The sequence below is a fragment of the Pogoniulus pusillus genome, chromosome 8, assembly GCF_015220805.1.
Source record: "Pogoniulus pusillus isolate bPogPus1 chromosome 8, bPogPus1.pri, whole genome shotgun sequence".
NCBI classification, from domain to species: domain Eukaryota; kingdom Metazoa; phylum Chordata; class Aves; order Piciformes; family Lybiidae; genus Pogoniulus; species Pogoniulus pusillus.
The window spans coordinates 25,890,204-25,911,010 of NC_087271.1; the positions used below are offsets into that span (position 1 = coordinate 25,890,204).

Consider the following 20,807-nt stretch of genomic DNA (forward strand, 5'->3'; position numbering starts at 1 on the left):
AGCCAAAGTCCCTTCCTTTCAGTGTCCAGTAGTGGAGGCCCAAAGGAAAAGTAGGAAGTGCATAAGCAGTCTATTCTGCTGCTTGGTCTCTTGTCCTTCCCCTTGGTTTCGCTTGTTCCACTTTGTACCTACCCCTCTGCCCATCAGGCCATTGTTGAAAGGCAGTCCAATGAAGCTGAAAGCTGCCTCCTGGATGAAGTAGGGATTCAGGATGCGTATCTCGTGGGGTTCTCTTGGGACACGGGTTGCCACTGACTTCCAAAAGCCATCAGAGGCACTCTGGTAACAAAAAAGGGGGAAAAAAGAAGAGAAAGATAAAACAACAGAATACAGTTATTTACAAGGGACAGCAGGTTGCTATTATCCTTTAAAATGTAAAGCTAAAATGCATTACTGCTGGTAACTCCTTCTGTCCCTGCTCACTGCTACAAGGTACTAGGATAAGGTTGTAGTGGAAGGGTGCATCTTGGAGGGGTGACAGCAGCACCTGCAGATGCACTTGAGCTAGTCTGGATGACAAGTGTGAGGAAGATGGAGAGGACTGGGCTCCAGCATGAACAACCCCCTCTGTCGTGCCGTCTCTTCGCTCTTATTGGCACTTCAGTTTGTTTGGTTAACGGCTTCTCACCTAGTTTGCTTAATGGCTTAAGCATTCCAGCTCATGCCGTGATCACTCTGACCTGCCTCCAAGGGGAGGTACTTTGGATAGCAAACGCTTTTAAGAACATTCAAAGAGTTAAACATGACCATACAGCTCTACTTTTAGTAGAACTACATGTTTCCCACTTTATCCTACATTTATCTGCTTCTGACAGGTTTTATGGGAATTAGGTGCCACTTTGTCTCGTGGAGTCATGCATGTTCATGGTACAAGGGAAAAAACAACTTTATGTTTACCAAATAGGTTGTGTTTTAATTAAAGTCTTCACCCTGCAGACATGAGAGATCGCTGGCCTTGAACACTGCTGCTGTTGGAAAGCCCTGCCTAGAGTGGGGCTTGTGCCCCTCTGCCTCATACCACTGCTGGTCCAGATGTTTGCAGGTATACCATGTTGTGCCCTCAGAATAATCAGAGGTTCTGTGTTCACAGGGCTTACAGAGCAACCACGTTCTAGGGTTTTCCTTCTGTTTGGGCTCAAAATTCAGAGCAGGACACAGGGAGGATCACAGGAATTTTAATCTGCTAACCAGCAGCTTTGGCAGGGTAGTGTGATTGAGTATCTCCTTCTCAAAGCATAGAGCTATCTTTCTTGTGATCTTCATGAGAAGCAGAGACAGAAATTACACTACATAAACCACACCTGTTTTGGAAGCCATTACTTACACCAGTTTTGGGTTGCTAGCAGCTTATTAGTGACTCTACAGTTGCTTTCAAGGCATTGACGAAAATATTGATGATTCCCTGCAAAGCCCTCAGGAGCCTCCCCAGCCAGGCAGTGATTAGCCCTGTAATTATCGAGGGTAAATGCTCCAGCCCATGTCTGCTGCACTTCACATGCTGTTTATACTGCTGCATAGCTCCTGCGAGTTTTCACGGTGCTTAACACCTTACAGAGGATTCTTTATGGATCAGCTCCGTGGTTTTCTTCAGATGCTGAATTTCAGATCCCGAAGAATGAAAGCCTGGTAGATGGCTCTTAGGAAAGCCTTTAGCCCAGCAAACTCCATGAGCGTACATGCTGTTATCCAAATCAGCAGCCTAAGACAGCTAAATGCCATTGCTATCCTGTTTCAACTCTACATGCCCAAACCTAACACACTTTTGCTGACCATGGCAAGGATCTTGTGAAGTCCTTTCAAGACCCTAAATGATTGGATCTTGACGACCAAAGGCTGGATAAAATGATCTTAAAGTTCTTTTTCAACTGAAATGGTTCTACAATTCCAAATGCAAAAGGATCCTAATTAACACTCGTGTTCCTTTACCACAGCTGAATCAGAAACAATGCCTGGCATCGAGGCAGTCTAATGCTTTCTGTGATGACATTTTCAGCCACTGAGTAATCCCACCATTTAAAAAATGAAATAAACTTTATCAATGTTAGTAAAGTCCAACGACATTTGGCCAAGGGATTTGAGAGGGTTTGTATGCCAGCTGAGTTTTGCCTCCTTGCAAAAACTCATGAAGATTTGTATAAATGTTAAACCTTTGGAATTTCCTAAAGGCACATGCAAAGCAGAGGGTAGCAGGGGAAAAAAAAAAATCAGAGATTCCACTTGCATTAAGCACGCTTCAGGCCTCACAGAAATGAAGATGATAAACAAAAATCTTGAACAGCTACTCACTCAGTGAAACCATCGTGGGTTTGAGCAGGCACACCCTGGAAAAATAGTGTGTGACCCCAAAACTAAAATACATTTATAAGGTCAATTACAATTTCATCTGCAATTCTAAATATGGCATTGCCTAAATTTTGCAAACAATCTGAACCAAAGGCTTGCAAGCTAAAGTGGACAAAACCTGCCCTTTGTGTTGACTCATACTCCATAGGAGATTCTGCTTAAGTTCTGGGATTTGAGTAGGTTTTACACAGCTTTTACATTACTGTGATGGTTTAGGTGTTACCTCCCCCCCCCCCCCCCCCCCCCAGTCTTATCAAATCACCCAGACTAGACTCAGCTGGCTGGAAGTTAAGGAATGAAGCTTTCTATTTACAGCTTAGCACAATATACAAGCAGATGTTTACAATATATACAGCCATATACAGAAATATACCAGTTAAAGGTAATACAGAAACAACAGCCCTCCCAGAAACCAGAGTCCCCAGGAGAGGCTCCCAACTGCTCTTCCACCTTCTTTCCACCCCTCTACCTTATCCCAGACTTTGTCTTACATGCAAGGTGAGTTTGGAGGATCGGCCAGGGGGGTTAGAAAGCAGAAGGATTAGTTACACAGAAAGCAGGTTAGGGAGAAAAGTACAGGCACCAGCTGCAACAGAGAGCCACTGTGTTATCTATGTTTTGTGTTGTTGTTTTTATACATCTTAGCAAGCCTATGAGTGAAGTAGACATCACCACTGTTTCCTTTCCACAGCCTATAATCTCATTTTTTTCACTAGAATATTTCAGTTAGCCTCAAACTAGCACAATTACACTCAGAACATTAAAGAGAAGAGAAAAAGGAGAAAGATTACCAACACTTGAGACTTTAATTTTCTGTTGCTTGTGCTGTTTAGAAAGAGGTAACTACACAGATCACAAGTGTCCATCTTCCCATTGTAGAGATAACCACACGGATCACAGTGGTTGCAAAAACCACTGAGACCATACCAGGGTGCCTTTTATCTGGTTTGATGACAGTGCAAAATAAACATGGACCCTCTCCCTAGCTGGCAATATCACCTGTCCACTTTGGTCCCTTCTGTGCAGCTGCTTGTTTTCCAGACATTCATCCAGACTGCTTCCCTAAGCGTTTTCCTCAGCTATCACACTGCTCTGAAACCGGCCTGCATTCTCCCTTCTGTCTCATTCATCTTTGCTGTCTGCTCTTCCCTGTACCTTTTCTAGGCAGCTCCTCTGAGATTATTATTGAGGGACACCTGAGGAAATCCTTCATTTTGGTGTGTTTTCCCTGTGTAAATTCTAAAGCAATTACAGGGAGAAACATGGAGCCTTGGCAGACCAGCTCTCACACTAGCACCTATCCAGCATGCAAAGTCTCATACAGGGCTAAAGAACAAAAAACTGTTCCTGGCTTACAACCACTGAAAATCTCAGCCTTGTGGTCTGGCTCTACAAACCCTGCAGTTCTGAGCTACATCTCAAGCCCTGTGGTTTTGTTCTGCAGCTTGTCACTGGCAAGCTACAAAACACAGCACCATCACAAGTGCAAGCCCCAGGAGGCTGCTCTCCTGGCACAACAGCCTCAGAAGTGCAGCCCTTTCCAAGGCGCTGAGCTACTGCTGATGCTCGGCCACTGCTACGCCAAGTGTGGGTGCTTGATTTGACTGGACACAGATGTTCAGGGAGATTACTTCCTGGGAATGCTGCCCCATTTTAGACTGGGAAGTGACAGGCAGCTACCTGAGAGGCAGCAGGCACTGGGAAGGAAGGCACAATTTTCCTGATGGATTTGGGAGCACAGACTTGATGTTTGATGTTGGGGGCATTCCCTGTTCTCCACTACAGTGACAGTCTGCAGCACCTAAGGGTGGGCCTCTGAGGATGTAGTATCTCCCTTCTTGATTGTCACAGAATGTTTTGGGCTGGAGGGGACCTTTAAAAGTCATCTATCCCAACCCTCCTTTTCAGTAAGCAGGGTCATCTTCAACTAGATCAGGTTGCTCAGAGGCCCATCCAACCTGACCTGGAATGTTTCCAGGGATGGAGCATCTATCACCTCTCTGGACAACCTGTGCCAATACCTCACCACCCTCGTCATAAAAAATGTATTCCTCATATATAGACTAATTCTCCCCTTTTTAAGTTTAAAATCATTACCCCTTGTCCTGCCACAAGACATTATGCTAAAAAGGCCCCCTTTTAAGTACTGAAAGTCTCCCTGGAGCCTTCTTGGGCTAAACAATCCTAAGTCTCTCAGCCTTTCTTCATAGGAGAAGTGTTCCAGCTCTTTACTTTTGTGGTCCTTCTCTGGACTTGCTCCAGCAGGTCCATGTCTTTCTCATGTTGAGGAATCTAGAACTGCACAAATCACATCAAATCCCTATCTATCTAATTTAGAGAGAAGGATCTTGTTGAGGACTGTGTCAAAGGTCTTACAGAAGTCCAGATAGTTGACATCCATCCGTAACACTTCTTTTGCACTGCAGATACTATCAGAATGGTAGTAAGCCAGAAAAGGAGTCCAAAAAATTGTTAGGCAGTGTTCAACAGTACCTGACATCACTAAAGCTTTTAAAGGAGACTATTTAAAAAGTGGAAAGAATTAGGATGGGCCAGGGCTTTCAAGCCAATCACTTGTTCAGCTGTCATCCAGGGAGAGAGGCCAAAATATTCCCTCCAGAGACACCACTCCAGGAATAAATGGGTATAGATATGGGCCACAAAAATAAGCAGAAGTCTAGCACACCTCTCCTATGAAGACAAGCTGCAAGGAAGGGTTGGAGTAGACAACCTTTAAAGGTCGCTCCCAAACCAAAACACTCTATGATTCTGTGACAGACTAGAGATTGCAGGTTATGAGGAAGAGATAAAAAATGGCAGGGCTTGCCTAATAGCAACAGTGATAAGATGATTCAGCTATAATTCCTCATCCTGTCCATTTGCAGAATACCAAAGGGTAATAGGGACAGCCAGTTGTATCCTCGTCTCCATTCCGTTTTCTATCTCCTGGTCTCACATGCTAAAACAAAACCGTGGAAACTCAGAGCCTTAGCCAAAAAGCACAATCCAACAGAGATACAAACACCTAGAAGCAAGCTGAGTTTCACAGAATAACAAGATTTATAATATAGTAAGCAAAATGAGAGGCAATGCTACTGCAACCTGATGACATGGATGCTCCCTCTTTTGTGCTTCCATGAGATTGATAGATTTAAGAGTAAAAAGCAGCACTGCTCTGGAAGACATCTATATCTGATTGGAAGGGGACAAGGGGATTGCTCAGGTCAGCTAAGCACAACACAAAGTTGAACTCAGTCTGGGTATGCAAACTCTGCTGAAAAGCAACAAAAAAGATAAAAAGCCTGAAGAGAGAACCTGTGGTAACTGAAGATTACTGCTCTTTCAAACTCTGGTAACACCAAAAATGGACAAGGAGAAGGGCATGAGGAAAAGAAAAGGCCAGGAGATGACATACCAGTCACAAGACTTCACTGTGCCTGGGAGCACATAGTTCACTGGAATCTCTGCCCCCACCTAGGCTGGAATGTGGTTTATTCTATAGCCGTCATCCACAAGCACTCACTGTCACACAAACACAGGCTACAGCAGGACTGCTGCAATCTGCAATCCATCTGCAGAGGCTTTTGAAAGGTTTCTGCTCAGGCATAACTGGATTAGATGCAGAAGGTGTGTTTCAGCTAGAAAATAATCATCTTATCCAGCCAATGCTGCATTTCTCAGAGGTCAAATAGACATGGAGGCCTAGAAAATGCTCTTCAATGAGTGGCAACATAAAAGAAGTTGCATCATTTGCACCGATTATCAAAGCAACAAGGAGTTTTTAGCAACATGAACAGAGGTGCTGAGAGTCTGCAGTTTGGGTTGACAGTCAACTACCAGAGCCACTAGCCCACACTTCAACCTTCTCAAAGTGATGTTGAAACCCTCACCACCCTCTCTGCATGGCTCTGATGGCCAGCACTTGCTGAGTTTCCCTATCTTCAGTTTCTAAAGCCTAGAAAGGCTCTAGAGCCTAGAGCATTTTGTTTCATTCTTATCAGCCCCACTGAAAAGCTCTTACTTTGCCTGAAGCAGGAACATTGAAGACAGAGCTAAAGCATTTTCCTCATCTTCTCTTTGTCCCACTGGGAGAAGAGTTGCAGCTCTTGTTCAACCCAAAAATATGATACTTCTGTTTCCTTGTATTTTTTGTTTCTTCTCTCCAAACACCCTCCCACTGACCAAGTCCAAAATCAAACAGTTGTAAATTTCCCAGGCCATTCCCTTGTCAGTATTCCCCATCTCTCAACAGTCTTACAGCACCCAAGAGAAATCCTCAGAGGTTGTAAATGCCCCAAATTTAGCTTTTACTAACGTTCCTCAGTGTGAAACCCAAACACATTTTCTATGCAGTGTTTCAGTGGCAAAGAGCAGCAAAGCAAAATGGAGACAAACACAAATGGTACTACTAAAGTTTTGGGCTTTTCTTAAAGCAAAAATCTTCACTAGTACAGCTGAGTTGACAATAACCCATTACATTGGCTAGAGATTAGTTTCTTTAGGCTTGATAACCAGGCAGAGAACCACAAGAGAACTTTAATTCCAAGTAGTGGTGGTGATTTCAAAATTTCTGGTAGACATGTAAGCTCTGTGGCATCCTGGCTACATGTGAAACTGGAAGCTATCCTGTCCACGAACACCACCTCAGAAAGCAGCAACTTCCACAGAGACAAAAGCCAGGTTGGTTGGATGTGAGAATCATAGAATCAACCAGGTTGGAAGAGACCTCCAAATCAGCCAGTCCAACCTCGCACCCAGCCCTATTCAGCCAACTAGACCATGGCACTAAGTGCCTCATCCAGTCTTTTCTTGAACACCTCCAGGGATGGCGACTCCACCACCTCCCTGGGCAGCCCATTCCAATGCCAATCACTTTCTCTGTCAAGAACTTCCTCCTAACATCCAGCCTAGACCTCCCCTGGCATAACTTGAGACTGCGTTACACACCAGGTCTCTTTGCTGAAGCTGATGTGCTCTTTCTCGTGGTTGTCAGCTGGAAGTTTCTGCCCTGTTTATTTGCAAGTATGTACTAGGAATAAGCAGAAGATCACAGACAAACAGGCCTACTGAATTTCCAACTTCTTTTGACCAAATAAGTGCTATAGCTAACCTACAGACAGACATGGGGTTCCTGTGCTGCTGGTCTAACATCAAATGTTGTCTTCTGAGCTTCTAAAGAGTCAGGACAGCAAATTTATTTGTATGCTGTATTATAAACACAGTGGAATTACTTTTTCTTTTTAATTGTTGTTTTTAATGTATTTCTATGGTTCTACTCATGTAACTGAGAGCAAAACACAGTTCACAGGATCACAGGATATAAGGCACCCAAAGGAGATAGAGTCCAACACCCCTGCCAGTGTAGGAGCACACAATCTAGCACAGATAAGAGAGGAACACATCCAGACAGGCCTTGAAAGTCTCCAGAGAAGGAGACTCCACAACCTCTCTGGGGAGCCTGTTCCAGTGCTCTGTGACCCTTACAGTAAAGAAGTTCCCCCTTGTGTTGAGGCAGAACCTCCTGTGCTGCAACTTATATCCATTGCTCCTTGTCCTATCCCAGGGAGCAAGGGAGCAGAGCCTGTCCCCCTCCTCCTGACCAGTCCTCAGGTGCTCATAAACATTTATTAAATCCCCTCTGAGTCTTCTCTTCTCCAGACTAAAAAGCCCCAGGTCCCTCAGCCTCTCCTCATGAGGCATGCCCTCCAGTCCCCTAATCATCCCAGCCCCTCTTAAACTGGAGAGCCCAAACCTGAACAGTTGTAAAATAACAACACAGTTGAAAAAGAGATTGTCCTGTGAAGAAAATTAAACTTGGAACATGTCAGATGAGCTGCAGAAAACCCCTGAAGATTATTCTGATGAATACAGTGTTTCAGAAGCTAAAGCACAAATGATAGCTCACATACGGTGTGTCAGAAGATGTGTTTGTACTATGTGCAAACAGGGTGATGGATAGACTGTACCACAGACTCCTTGGTTCAAAATCTTATCTGAACTCTGAGCCAAAGTTTGAAGAAATATTCCTGTTTTGAAATGACTTAGGAAAGATGGAAGTTGTTAGTTAAATGAATGGATTGAGATAATTTGTGATCCTGTTCTGTTTTTTTGACTGTGAAATACAATAAACCTTCAATGAAAAAGAAAAATCTAAACTGAATAAAAATCCCAAAGAAGAACAGGCCCTAGAGTGGGGGTTGGACTAGATAAGCTTTGGAGGTCCCTTCCAACCCAGACCATTCTGTGATTCTATGATCACCATTACTTGTTAAGTATTTTATTCCCATAGAGGATCTGACCCTTTATTTTGCTATTATTTTTCTGACACAGTTTATTAAATGTCCTACTCTCACGATATCTATTAAAAGAATACCATGATTCAAAGTCCAAATCCAGGTATTAAGTGCTGAATCAGGACAACTTCAGAGCTCCAACTCAAGATTTCTGTTGTGAACAGTGACTTCCTAACTTTCCCACAAGATTTTTCTTATATTGCCATATATCTAAGTGTGTTAGAAACAGTACTTTCATATTTAGAACATTTCTGAAAGATTTGGCAAGCATTACACCATTTTATAGAGGAGAGCACAAAGATGAAAGCCATTGCCTCTTGATGTTCTATTACAGACACCTTAAGCTCAATTCTCAAAGCATTTGTTAAGCTCACAGTCCAACTCCATTGATTTTGCTGCTCCTGAAGACTCGGCTCTCCTGATGACCACTCACCTCACCAGAATATCATCTGCCCCATGAGAATTAAATGTGTTCAGGAAATTCTGATCTAACTTGCTCACCACCACATTGGCCAGTCAAAGGCTAAACCATCCTCTCAGGAGGAGTCCTCAATGTCTGAAATCAGGAGACTGTTTTCTCCTCTGCTTTGCTCTCTCCTATCCACAACATGTTGTGCAGCTTCTGCAACTATTTATATCAAGGCTGAATGTCTTGCATTACAGAAATTAGCTTAAATCTCAGTCTTCCCACTCCACTGGATAGACAGCTGTGTTCTAAAAAGTCAGGATGTGATTATGTAATTAAGGGTAACATCTGCACAGGAGAACTGAATTAATATTGAAAATGCAGTGTTACTCTTTTTCTTTTCCCAATTTTTGTCAGCTTGATTTTTGTAACTATAAAGCACTTTTTAAAGTCTTAAAGGACAATCTAATAAATGAAAACAAAAATCAAGCCAAGAGAAACTCCTCAAGATAGAGCAATAAAGCCCAGGGCACAGCCCTTTAAGTTTAACTACAAGATCCAGTAAGCTATTGTAGTGTAAACCAGCCCTTTACAGGAGAAAAAACCTGCAACCTATTACATGGCTCCTGAACTACTTACATCTAACAAACCTGCTGGTTTTAAACCCTTCTTTTCTCTGCTATTTCAAGTACCCATCAACCTTCAACCTCCAACATTCCTGCTCTTGCCATGCACCAGACCAGATTTCTGCTTCTTCATATTGTTCAGGTAGCTGACAGCAAGCAAGTGGGCTTCTGAGAGTCCAGGAGAGCTTCCCTGATCCCAGCTCGCTGTGGAGAAGCTACTAAAAGGAAAATCCTGTTTGGTTCTTACAGCCCTGGTGATAGGATTAAGGTGGGTAGTGTCTTTACAAATGAAGAATTGGGGAGAGAGAGTTGAAATAACAGCGAAAGAATCAGAATCAGTTCACCTTATCTATGTGTGTGTAAATCACAATGGGCCACTGCTAAAGACCTTGTCTGGGTCTTGCTGTAAAGCAGTGGGGGCTGTCCGAAGATAACAGGTACTGAACACAGCCTGAACTTCTGGGACAGAAAACAGGCTCAACAGACTATTGAATATTAACTTCTCCACCCAGAGAAGTGAAGGACCTAATTTAAATGAATATATGATGTACGATGCAGGGGGGCTTACATGTAAAGGGGAGCACCTGAAGTAGGCGAATCAAGAAGACGTAAATCCTGAGTACCTCAGCCAATGGGGAAAGGGATAGGGAAATATTCGTCCAGGAATTTAGGATAAAAGGAAGCTGTGCCTTCCAGCAGTTTGAGAGACTCCACAGGAATCTGCCCCGTGGAGTCTCCCTTTATTTGAATAAAGTTTCACAGGACTCCTCTGGCTCCGTTGTGAACAAACCTCTAGATTGGACTCATTTTCCTTACACTGGAAATGCTGCATCCTGACTAACCATAGTGAGGAGCCTTGCTAGGGCAGCCCATGCTCAGCATCTAACAGTCTCCAAGAGAGACCAAGCTGAGCCATGGGATTTCACTGAACAGCGGGAGCCACAGCAGGCTGCACGGTAACACACCCTCACCAATTCCCAGCCACTGCACTGAAGAACTAGAGAATCTCAGCAAAACAGGGTAGGAGAGAGTGTTTTTTAATTTACATTTTTTAAAACCAAGGATAAACCCATGTATTTTCAGTAGGCTCATCCTAGGTTATTTTAGCTGAGCTTTCCAGCTGTGCTGAACAAGTGGCGTGGAAAATGTCAGCTCAAAGATGACAGAGTAATAAAATGATAGAGCATTTTCCCTGCTTCTTATAACAGAAACCATAAGGTGTTCCCAACTATAAAAGCAGCTACCTGCTCCACTTAGAACAGCATGCCTGCAGAGAAAAATAAAAGCAAATAAAACAACTATGGAAAAGCTTTGCAAGCTTTGGTGACAAAGTATGAGGGCATCCCAGGATGCCTAAGGACACACATCAGCAGTCTTTTTTTTAGGGAGCTGAACTGATTTGTGACTTTGAATACAAACAACAACTCATTAAACAACACATATAACACATATTTAGACTAAACTCTTGGCACATCAAGACCAAAAAAAAAAAAAAAAAAAGAAAGAAAAAAAGCTGAAGGATCACCACAGGAAGAATTATGGCCTAGAAACCCTTACTGCTTTCTTAAGTTATCTTAAATTGAGTCTCTAGGGAAATTCTTACATTGCTTTTACAGCGTGAGTACACAGAAAATCTGTCTTCTCCTATTTTGGCATCTCAGCTGAAGTGAGAAGCCAAATAATTTGTATCTCCACTGAATGTTCATATAGAACATACACAAATTGTTCGGTATCCTTTAGGAGGAGAAAGCAGAAAGGTCAAAATAAGGAGAGGCTGGGAAGATGCCAGGAAGCTCCTGTCCTACTTTATTTTCCAAACTTGCATTAACAGTTGTTGGTTTACAAAAGAGTTTTTAAGCAATGTTATTTAGTAGCATTAAAAGATGAGAATTTAAATTAGCTGTAATGCAAACAGAACATTTACATTTAAGAGTATCTTGAAAACACTCAAAGTGCTGCTTTCCTGGGCCAGGTGCAGTATTTTCTGTACTCATCAGCTGTGGACAAAGTTCATTTCATGGAAAATTGCTAGAACACAACTGATTTGCCAGCTAAGAAAAACTTTCAGGTGGACCTAGCAAAAGCCTTGTCCACCCAACAGCATGGCCATTCTCCTTCAGTTTTATTTCTCTGAATATAAAAATAACTAAAACATAAGATACCCCCACTTTTACAAACCTAATCTTAACTAAGAGAAGAAGAAACACTCTGAGATACATCCCATAAATTTATAACTGTAATAATACAACTACGAGTCTTCCCAGAACCTCTCTTGCTTGCTACTTTCAGGTGGTATAGGCTATTTTCACTTCCATTTTCAGGACAAGTGCTTGCATTAAATAACTTTGAGTGTTGAGGTAGGAGAGAAGCTGAATCTAGAGCAGGATGAGGTCAGAGATTCGCACCCTGCGCACACAGGAGCATCCCTCTCTCCTGCAGTAGAAAGCTGCTGTTTGTCAGGGAAGAACCAGAAGCACCACACACAGCTGGCACAGACAGACAGACAGAGATAAATTTAGGAAGATAAAAGCACATGGGGAGTTTAGTTACCTTAGCATTTACTACAGCAAACTGGAGGTACAGGTCAAACCCCTGTCCTGGAGCCCTCGGTGCTTCGAGGCAGAGAAAACGTTGCAAGCTGCTCAGACAGCACTAACTATGCGAGCAATCCACCCAGCCCGCCAAGGAACACATGTGTTTCAGGCATAAATCCTCCCATCTATTCCTTTCTGAATTAACATCTGTCATCATGACACCATTCAAAATGACTGAAGACTGGACCATATTAACAACCACACATCTTGGATAAATATTTACTGTACAGGCTTTCTTTTTTTTTTTTTTCCCTTTTTTCCATTTCAGAGTAAAAAACGCAGAAAGCAAAATTCCTGGAGCTGTTAAAGGGGAGTCTCTGCTTAGCCACTGATAGAAATGTCAGCCACTTGCTCTCTCCCTGGAGGTGTTCAAGGCCAGGTTGGATGAGGCCTTGAGCGACCTGTTCTAGTGGGAGGTGTCCCTGCCTATGGCAGGGGGGGTTGGAACTAGATGATCTTTGAGGTCCCTTCCAACCTAAGCCACTCTGTGATTCCATGAAAGCATGTGATTTTATTTACAAAATAAACCCACTGCTTTCCCCCCCCCCCCCCCCCCCCCCCCCGAGTCTTTGCACTGTTTGTAGGTAAAGTTGGAGCATCCTGTGATGTGGCAATGCTTTCTCTTCTGAGGAAATTTCATTATGCTGGATGTTGCTCACCTCAGAGAATACACAAAACCCTGGGATTCAGAAACAGATCTGGCGAGTTGTGCCTCAGGAAGAAAAAGTCTTGCTTTGACCCTTGCATGCAACTCCATAAAGCAAATAATTTCATGAAAAGCTGTCAAGGCTATTACTTGCTTGGTGCTCTGCTTCTAAGAGTCAACAAATGGGTCACGGAGAGTGAGGACAAGAGTGAGGACAAGCGTTCCCAGAGTCACAGAGCAGGATAGTGAGAAGGCAACACAAGAGCGCAGCCATGTCTTGGGTTCTCCCAGGAAAAAAGTTTTCCCTGATACTACATTAAGTCTGTATTTCAGAAAGAGGTGTCAGCAGTCAGTGTTCACCTCTGCAAATATGTAATTTGAGTACTATAAGCACAAATCTCTAGGAAATTATATCTGTTTAGGCTGATTTTGTCTAGCTTCAGCTCCTAGCCACCACATTCTATTATTTATCAGCACTGCTCAAAAGGCCAAGAGAGATCCTGCTGACATCTTCCTGGATGTCTTGCATAGCAGGGAGCAGTGCTCCTCCATCAGCAACTTCTCCTGCCAATCTTTACTCTCACACTGCTCAAGCAGAACTTTACCAAGATATCCAGTCTTGACTTCAAGAGCAAATTCATGAAGCCTGTAGGGCAGATGTAGCAAAAATAATTATGCTGACATAAATGAGCTGCCTTTTTTGGTCATATGCCTAGCTTCAGATATATTTCTTCCTAGTAAATTAAAAAGTCTTTTGAGAGAAAAAAAAAATGTTCCCTCCAGGCAGATAGAGAGAGACAACAAGTAAATCTCCCCAAAATCTCATGCATAAGCTAAGTAATTTGAACTCAAATCTCTTAGACTAAAGGAGGCTTTGCAGACTTCAAATTATTCTTATAGTTCTTTACTGAAGTGTTAATACAGAACATCTTTATTCTACTAACACTTGTATAAATAGCTGATACTCTCTAGGCAATGTCTTAGTCTCACCACTGACGACATTATCTGACTTTTTCCATGTGCTGGATTCACAAAACTGCTCCAGTGTGCAGGAACATCTGCCACACATGTGGACAATGCAATGTCCTCAGCAGGCAAGGGACTGCACTGGTGGTAAAGCCATGTACATCTGGATGGAAGAGACATTCACGTGTCTGCGTGTCAGGCCAGGTGGAGAGTTCAGCACTTCACTTATCTGTTCATTTGGACTGCCAGATGCCCAATCACATATGTGTGGGCCAGTGAACATGCACATCTTGGCCTGTGTGCACCCATCAGGGAGCAGTGGTGGAAAAAGGCAGGATAGAACATACTGGATATTTATGAGGTGGGAGAAATTCAAGAGTATTGTGGTGCAAGAGGGAGACATGAGTGAGAAGGAAATAAATCTAAAGGCAATCAGGCAAATTTGTTAGTTCTGCTGTTTATGGCATTGTGTGGTTCAGATCTGGAATTAATTTCTTTACATCGTCTCAGACACTCTAAGCCTATCTTTGATCAATGCAGCTAATCACTATGAGTTTACATGCTCTGTGACCTTGAAATGCACCTACCAGGATTCACATAGTATCGATGCCTGAGTATTTCCAGGGATGGCAACTGCAACATGAGCACCCTCCTGATGCTTTTTCAAGACAGTTACATGAGCTCTTCAGCTGACCCTCACTCATGTTGGCTTTTGGGTTTTACATCATTGAAGAATTGGTTCATTTGGAAAAGGCCTCTAAGATAATCAAGTCCAACCATAAACCAAACACTATCAAGTACGTGACTAAACCATGTCCCTAAGCACCACATCTATACGACTCCACCATCTCCCACTGCACCTTGTTCCAGTGCTTTACAACCTCTTCAGTGAAGAAATTTTCCCTAGTATCTAACGTAAACCTCCCCTGGTTGAGGTTCGATGGCCATCTTCTCCCTTCCTATCACTTGCAACTTGGGGAAGAGAGTGATGTCCATCTTGCTACAACTTTCTTTCAGGTAGTTGCAGAGGATGAAAAGGGTCTCCCCTGAGCCTCCTTTTCTTCTGCCTAAACTCCAGTTCTGTCAGCTGTTTTTCATTAAGATCTGCCCCTTAGACACTTCACCAGCTTTGCTGCCCTTCTTTGGACATGCTCCAGCACCTCAATGTCCTTCTCATAGTGAGGGCTCCAAAATCGAACCCACTAATCAAGGTATGGCTCCATCAGTGCCAAATACAGAGGGACAATCAATCACTGCCCTAATCCTGAAGACCCCACACTATTTCTGATAGAGGCCTTCTTGGCCACCTGAGCACACTGCTGGCTCATGTTCAGCTGACTGTCAACCAACACCCCTATGTTCTTTTCTGCCAGGTGGCTTTCCAGCCATTCTTCCTGCAGTCAGGATTGTTGCATGGGGTTGTTGAGACACAGGTACAGGACAAAGCACTTGGTCTCCATACAACTGTTCTCAGCCCATTGATCCAGCCTGTCCAGATCCCTCTGTAGAAACTTCTCAGAGATGTGGAAAAATGGCAACTTTTAAAATGATCTCTATTTTTTCACTTTGTTTGCATCACAGTTGAAGAAGAAATGAGTGATCAAATATCTGGGAAAGGACAACTGTCAGCTGGATGTCAGAGGACATCAGAAAAGATTAGAAAATGACAATTTTAAGAAGAAATTGTCTCAAGATAAAGCAGGATGGTGAAGCAATTTCAGAAAGCTGTCCTACCTGTCCAGTGATTCAGCCTCTTCATGGGGCAAATTCTGTTTAGTTCTCCTCATTTAAGAATGATGTGAAAGAAAAGGAACTAAAGAAGAATAAAAATCTGACTGGGGCTCTCTGATTTTCATATCTGTGCTGGTTTAACCTATGACAGTGTCACAGATAGGATTACTGAGCCAGAAATGAAAGTGATGCTGTCTTGGCAGATGTGGGATAAGGATACCAAAGCCTAGCATGAGCAAATGCTTCTCATCTTTTAATGGGAAATATAGTGCAAGGAAGACTTGAGTTAGGACAACAGCAAGCAAAGCAAAGGACTAAAAAGAAGGACAAAACCCCTGAGTGGTGTGTAGATGACTGGAAGGACAGGCACACCAACAATTCTTACTTGAATTTTAAGGAGAAACAGTCTAAAATTGGGGTAATAAATGATGTTATTCCTACATATACAGATACTTTTAAAACCTTCAATACTTGTGTGCTAGTTTGAAGCAGGCTAGAATGTTTTGGTGAGAAGAACTAGATTACAGGCTGTAAAAAGAAAACAATGGTGATGTCTACTTCGCTCACAGGCTTGCTGAGATGTATAGGAACAAGAAACAAAAGCATTAGATAACCACTCTCACTCGGTGTCTCTCTCGCTGGGGCTGCTGGCTGAGCTGCATCTCTCTAACCTCATCCTCCATTTTGGACTAACCCACTTTGCTTCCTAATCCTTTGGCTGAACCTCCATTCTTCCTTGGGACTGGGGTAAGGTTGAAAGGGGTAGGGGAAAGGTGAAGGGGTGGTTGAGAGCCCCTCCTGGGGACTCAGGTTTCTGGGAGGGGAGTTGTGTTTCTGTATTACCTTTCACCTTGTATATTTCTGTCTATAACTGTATATGCTGTAAATATCTGCTTGTATATTGTGCCAGCTGTAAATATAAGCTTCATTCATATTTCCAGACCCATCTGAGTCTAGTCTGGGTGATTTCTAAAGTTGGGGGGCGGGGAACACCCAAACCATCACAACTTGGAATTCTCTCATGCAGAAAACAGTATAGTCATGGCTTTTTGTTTTATTTGCCCCAGAAGCTTAGGTGAGTGTGGCTGCTGACTTGTGAATACTCATGACTATCCAGTCCAGGTGGACAAGTTTTATTGTTCAGCGTGCATCTACCTGATAACACTAAATGCTCTGTAGGCACACACTGCACAGAGAACCAGAGAATGATTTGGGTTGAAAGGAGATCAATTAAACCTAACCCCCATCAGCTAAAGCAGGTTCCCCTAGAGCAGATTGCACAGGATGGTGTCTAGACAAGCTCTGAATGACTCCAGAGATTGGAGATGCCATCCCATGTGTGGGCAGCCTGTTCTAGTGCTCCACCACCCTCAAAGTAAAGAAATTCCTTCACATGTTTAGATGGAACTTCCTATGTTCAAGTTTGTGCACATTACTGAAAAGGGGCTGGCCCCATCTTCCCAATACGCACCCTTTAGGAATTTAGGAACATTGATAAAATCCCCACTCAGTCTTCTCCAGGCTAAAAATCCCCAAGTCCCTCAGCTTTTTTTTCCACAAGACATGTGTTCTAGTTTCTGTATCACCTCCAGCCCTCTGCTGTACCCTCTCTCAAACAGTTCCCTGTCCTTCTTGAACTTCACCGTCATCAGAGCAGCCCATGACCAGCTGATGCTTGACACGGTACTTACAGACACATTAAATACGCCTGGGTGGGAGCAGCTCTCAGCTATGTAGTGACCTGCCTAATCTTATTACGCTGTTGCATGCAGGTATGTATGAAGGGCAAGCTCCAGCCTGCACTTCCCATACCAACAATCTTCCTTTGGGAATCTGGCCAGGAAGTCTCCCCCAAGGCCCAGGTTGCAAACTGGGTCATTTGTCTACTGTAAGGTTCTTACCACAGTGTGACTTGGAAGCTTGTTAACATCTACACAACACAGGACCAAAGTCTTCTCCCTCTTCTGGTCAGCATACTATATGTTTTCCAACCTCTCTTCTAACCATGACTGGAAAAGAACTGTCTCACCTTCTCTCAAAGGGCACCAGCATTTACTTCTCCTTACATCTTCTGGAAATGGCTCTGATCTCCTAGGCCAGTCACAGAGAATAATTTATTTTTTCATACTCAAGTCTTCCATGGTTCTCTTGGGCCATTCCCACCAATGCACTGCACTGGGGGAGCAGGTCCTGACTAGACTTCTGCAGAGTCAGAGAGAGATCAAATGATGAAAAAAGGTTAACATTGTCTCAAGAGTCACCCTAGAAAGGTAAAGTAACTTCCAGCTACCTTCTGTCAAAGCAATATGGAATATTCTCCACAGAATGCGTCACACAAACTTCTCCCTCCCCTTCTTCTCAGTTAGGAGAAGACTCCTGGTAGGAGCCAGGAGTCTATCTCATGTTTTCACTTCACTATAAGGTATTTTTTCTGCTTCAACATTTGGTAGCGTTTCAGTTGCCTTGACCAACACACTGAATCACCCAGATGATGTGTCAAGGCATTCTCTGCTGTCAACTCCTAAAATCCCTTCATGCTCTGTGAGTGGAAATGGCCTTTTGCACCATGTGCTAGGACCACAGAACAATCACCACCAAAAAGGCTTTCTTACTTCTTTCCCAGTACAAGCCCTGTCATGTCCTTTAAACATGTTGGCTGCCTTACTCACCAGCCATGCCTTCCTACATTACAGGACTGGATAAATGGTAATTTAGGTGAACACTCAAATCTGTGAAAGAAATGGGACAACTCCTAAGATTACTTCCCAATTCAAAAACTTCTCCTCATTTATGATGGAGCAGCAATTCCAGTTGCTGTCCTCTTCCACTTGAGCCCAAGCAGAGCTGGAAGACACAAGGCAATGCTTATCCAGACAGATCTTTAAGCAGATGGGTTACAGGTCTCTCTTAACTCGTTATCAGGCATCACAAATCTGTAATCAAGCTTTGCTTTCATAATACATTAAGACAGCTGATGACGGACTCATAGCTCGACCAAAACCAGGAGGGTTTTCCCTCCCTAGCCCAGACCTAAAGAAACCCCCTGCTCCATTACTGGGCTCAAGTTCCAAACAAGCTGGCAATACAAGCATGTAGATGAAGCTTTACTTGGGGTTGGACAGCAAGCATGGATGCATAGCCTCACTATTTTCCTGAAGCTGAAAGAAGGAGTGTGATAGCTCCTCAGTTATTTTTCAGGGATGCAAAAGAGCCTACAGGCAAGGCTGTTTCAGAATCTGAGGAATCCACAGCATTCTACAAGGCTGTGACATTTGCAGTCTGCTCTAGCAAACACATAGCATGACAAGAACATCAACTAAGGGAAGAGAAGAGGCTCTAAACAGAAATTCAACAGGTAGTGAGAGCTCATCAGACTGTCCTTGGCTCTAGCACAGTAATGCAGGTTGATCAACACAAGAAATCATCATAACATACATTTTATCAGGGGTAAAGTAACCTGCTGAATTAAAGCAGAAGTGTGGCTCCCAAATAAAAGGTTTGAAAAAAAAAGTCTTCACTGCTGCCACATTCACAAGATCTCCTCCACAGGCAGCACTCACATGTTGTGGCAAAGGAAAGGGGTTAAGTTGTGTCCACTGCTAGAGTCTCAGCATCTATTGCAGGATGATTGCTTTGCAGATGGCATCACTGCTGAGTGCAAGTCGTCAAAGGCATGCCCCTGCAAGGGACGGAAACCCAAACTTGGCCTCGCTGGCAGGCAGGTGCTCACTCGCTCCTATGACTTTCACTATCAAAGAGAGCTTCAAGGTGCCGCAAGCACTTACTGCACAAGTGACTCCTCCTGGCAAAGGCTGCAGAGATTCCTGCTGGAAGCGTCTGCAGGCTCATTAACACATGAGAAGGAAGCTTGTGAGCTGCCAATTGCTAGTGAAACCTTTGCCCTCACTTGGCTGCTTTACTACCAGTTGCCAGATGTTCGGGGAAGTGAGCCCTAGCAAGCAAGACAGCTCCTTCTGATTCACAAATAACAGATCAAAACCCACCCTGGAATCAGCATCAGCATCAGACTGCGATGGCTGCTTTGCAGATCTGGCACTTGTAAATTCCTCTATTTGTTTTAAGAAGCATCTGCTCTCCACACAAAAGAGAAGCCTTCAGCTTTTGACCATTATTTTAACAGAGAAGAGCAGTATATGGCCAAACCTCCCTATCGCTACAATTTCTCTGGTACTTTGGGTACTCGAGAAGAGCTTCTATCAGTGAGAGACCCATGGTGATGCAGGATGGTACAACGGTGGCAAGCAGGCAGGGTGGATCACAATACATATGGCTTCTTGGCAAAAAGAACAGTCCAGAAGAGCATTAAGTGCTCTGTGTGACTGCGAGCAATCCACCTCTGGGGATGCAGCAGCAGCAGCAGCAGCTGTTTCATCAGAGAAGAGATGCCTGAAAGGGTCAGTAGGCTCTTGCAGCAACGACTGCAAGGCAGAACTGCCACATCAGTCACTGCAGACGCACACACAACTCACATCTGTGACCCTTCAGCAATAATCATGGGTTCGTGCAGCTGTGGGGCTGACATGTTAGGACAGCATGGTGCAATACTCCCCTCTGCTAACATGTCACCTTTCTCCACCACACACTCCTTTCTGCCCCATTCATTTACTTGCAACAAGTGCAATTATTCTCTCCTTCAGTTTATTCTAATGCTTGTCAAATGACTGAAAACAGATTAACCAGGATTTTAGTCACTCAGATTCACCCACATTCCACCCACCCCTCTTAAATTCAGGTCTATGCTCTCCAGAGATGCAATACTATCCTAACTCACTGCAAGTTTTGAGAGCCAGCTCTCCCAGAACTCTATGATGAAGAGTACCTTTGTTTTGCTGCTGTTATTTTTCCAGATCAATCTTTTCATTTACGTTTTTATTTGCTTCCAGATATTTATTTCACTGTGAAATAAGAAGCCATCAAGCTTTTACTTTTTCTTTGGTCCATGTTCCACTGCTCCTCTTTCTGCCTACTGTGCCTCTCAGGGCACTGAGGCATCATGCATTTCTCCAGAAGGCTGCTGCACCAGACTGCATGTAACAGTTCTCTGCCTCACCATTCTGCTGTTGCTTCTGCACCACACTGACTAATTTTTTTCCTTATAACATCTCCTGAAAATCCTACTCTCTATAAAGCACTTATCCTTTCCTCAGTACGCAAGTGCTGCCAAAAGACTAATATAACACA

At 43.5% G+C, this 20,807-nt stretch overlaps 1 protein-coding gene across 11 annotated transcripts in view; it reads right to left on the reverse strand.

Moving 5' to 3' along the window:
• ST3GAL3 (ST3 beta-galactoside alpha-2,3-sialyltransferase 3) overlaps positions 1-20,807 on the reverse strand; it is a 202,528-nt gene that overhangs the window by 27,893 nt on the left and 153,828 nt on the right. For 10 of the 11 annotated variants that reach the window (XM_064147747.1, XM_064147745.1, XM_064147740.1 and 7 more), the window contains one exon: positions 133-279. The exons of the other annotated variant lie outside the window; for it this stretch is intronic. In XM_064147747.1, coding sequence (XP_064003817.1) covers positions 133-279 — 147 coding nt within the window. The remainder of the gene's footprint in view (positions 1-132; positions 280-20,807) is intronic. 11 annotated transcript variants of the gene reach the window in all.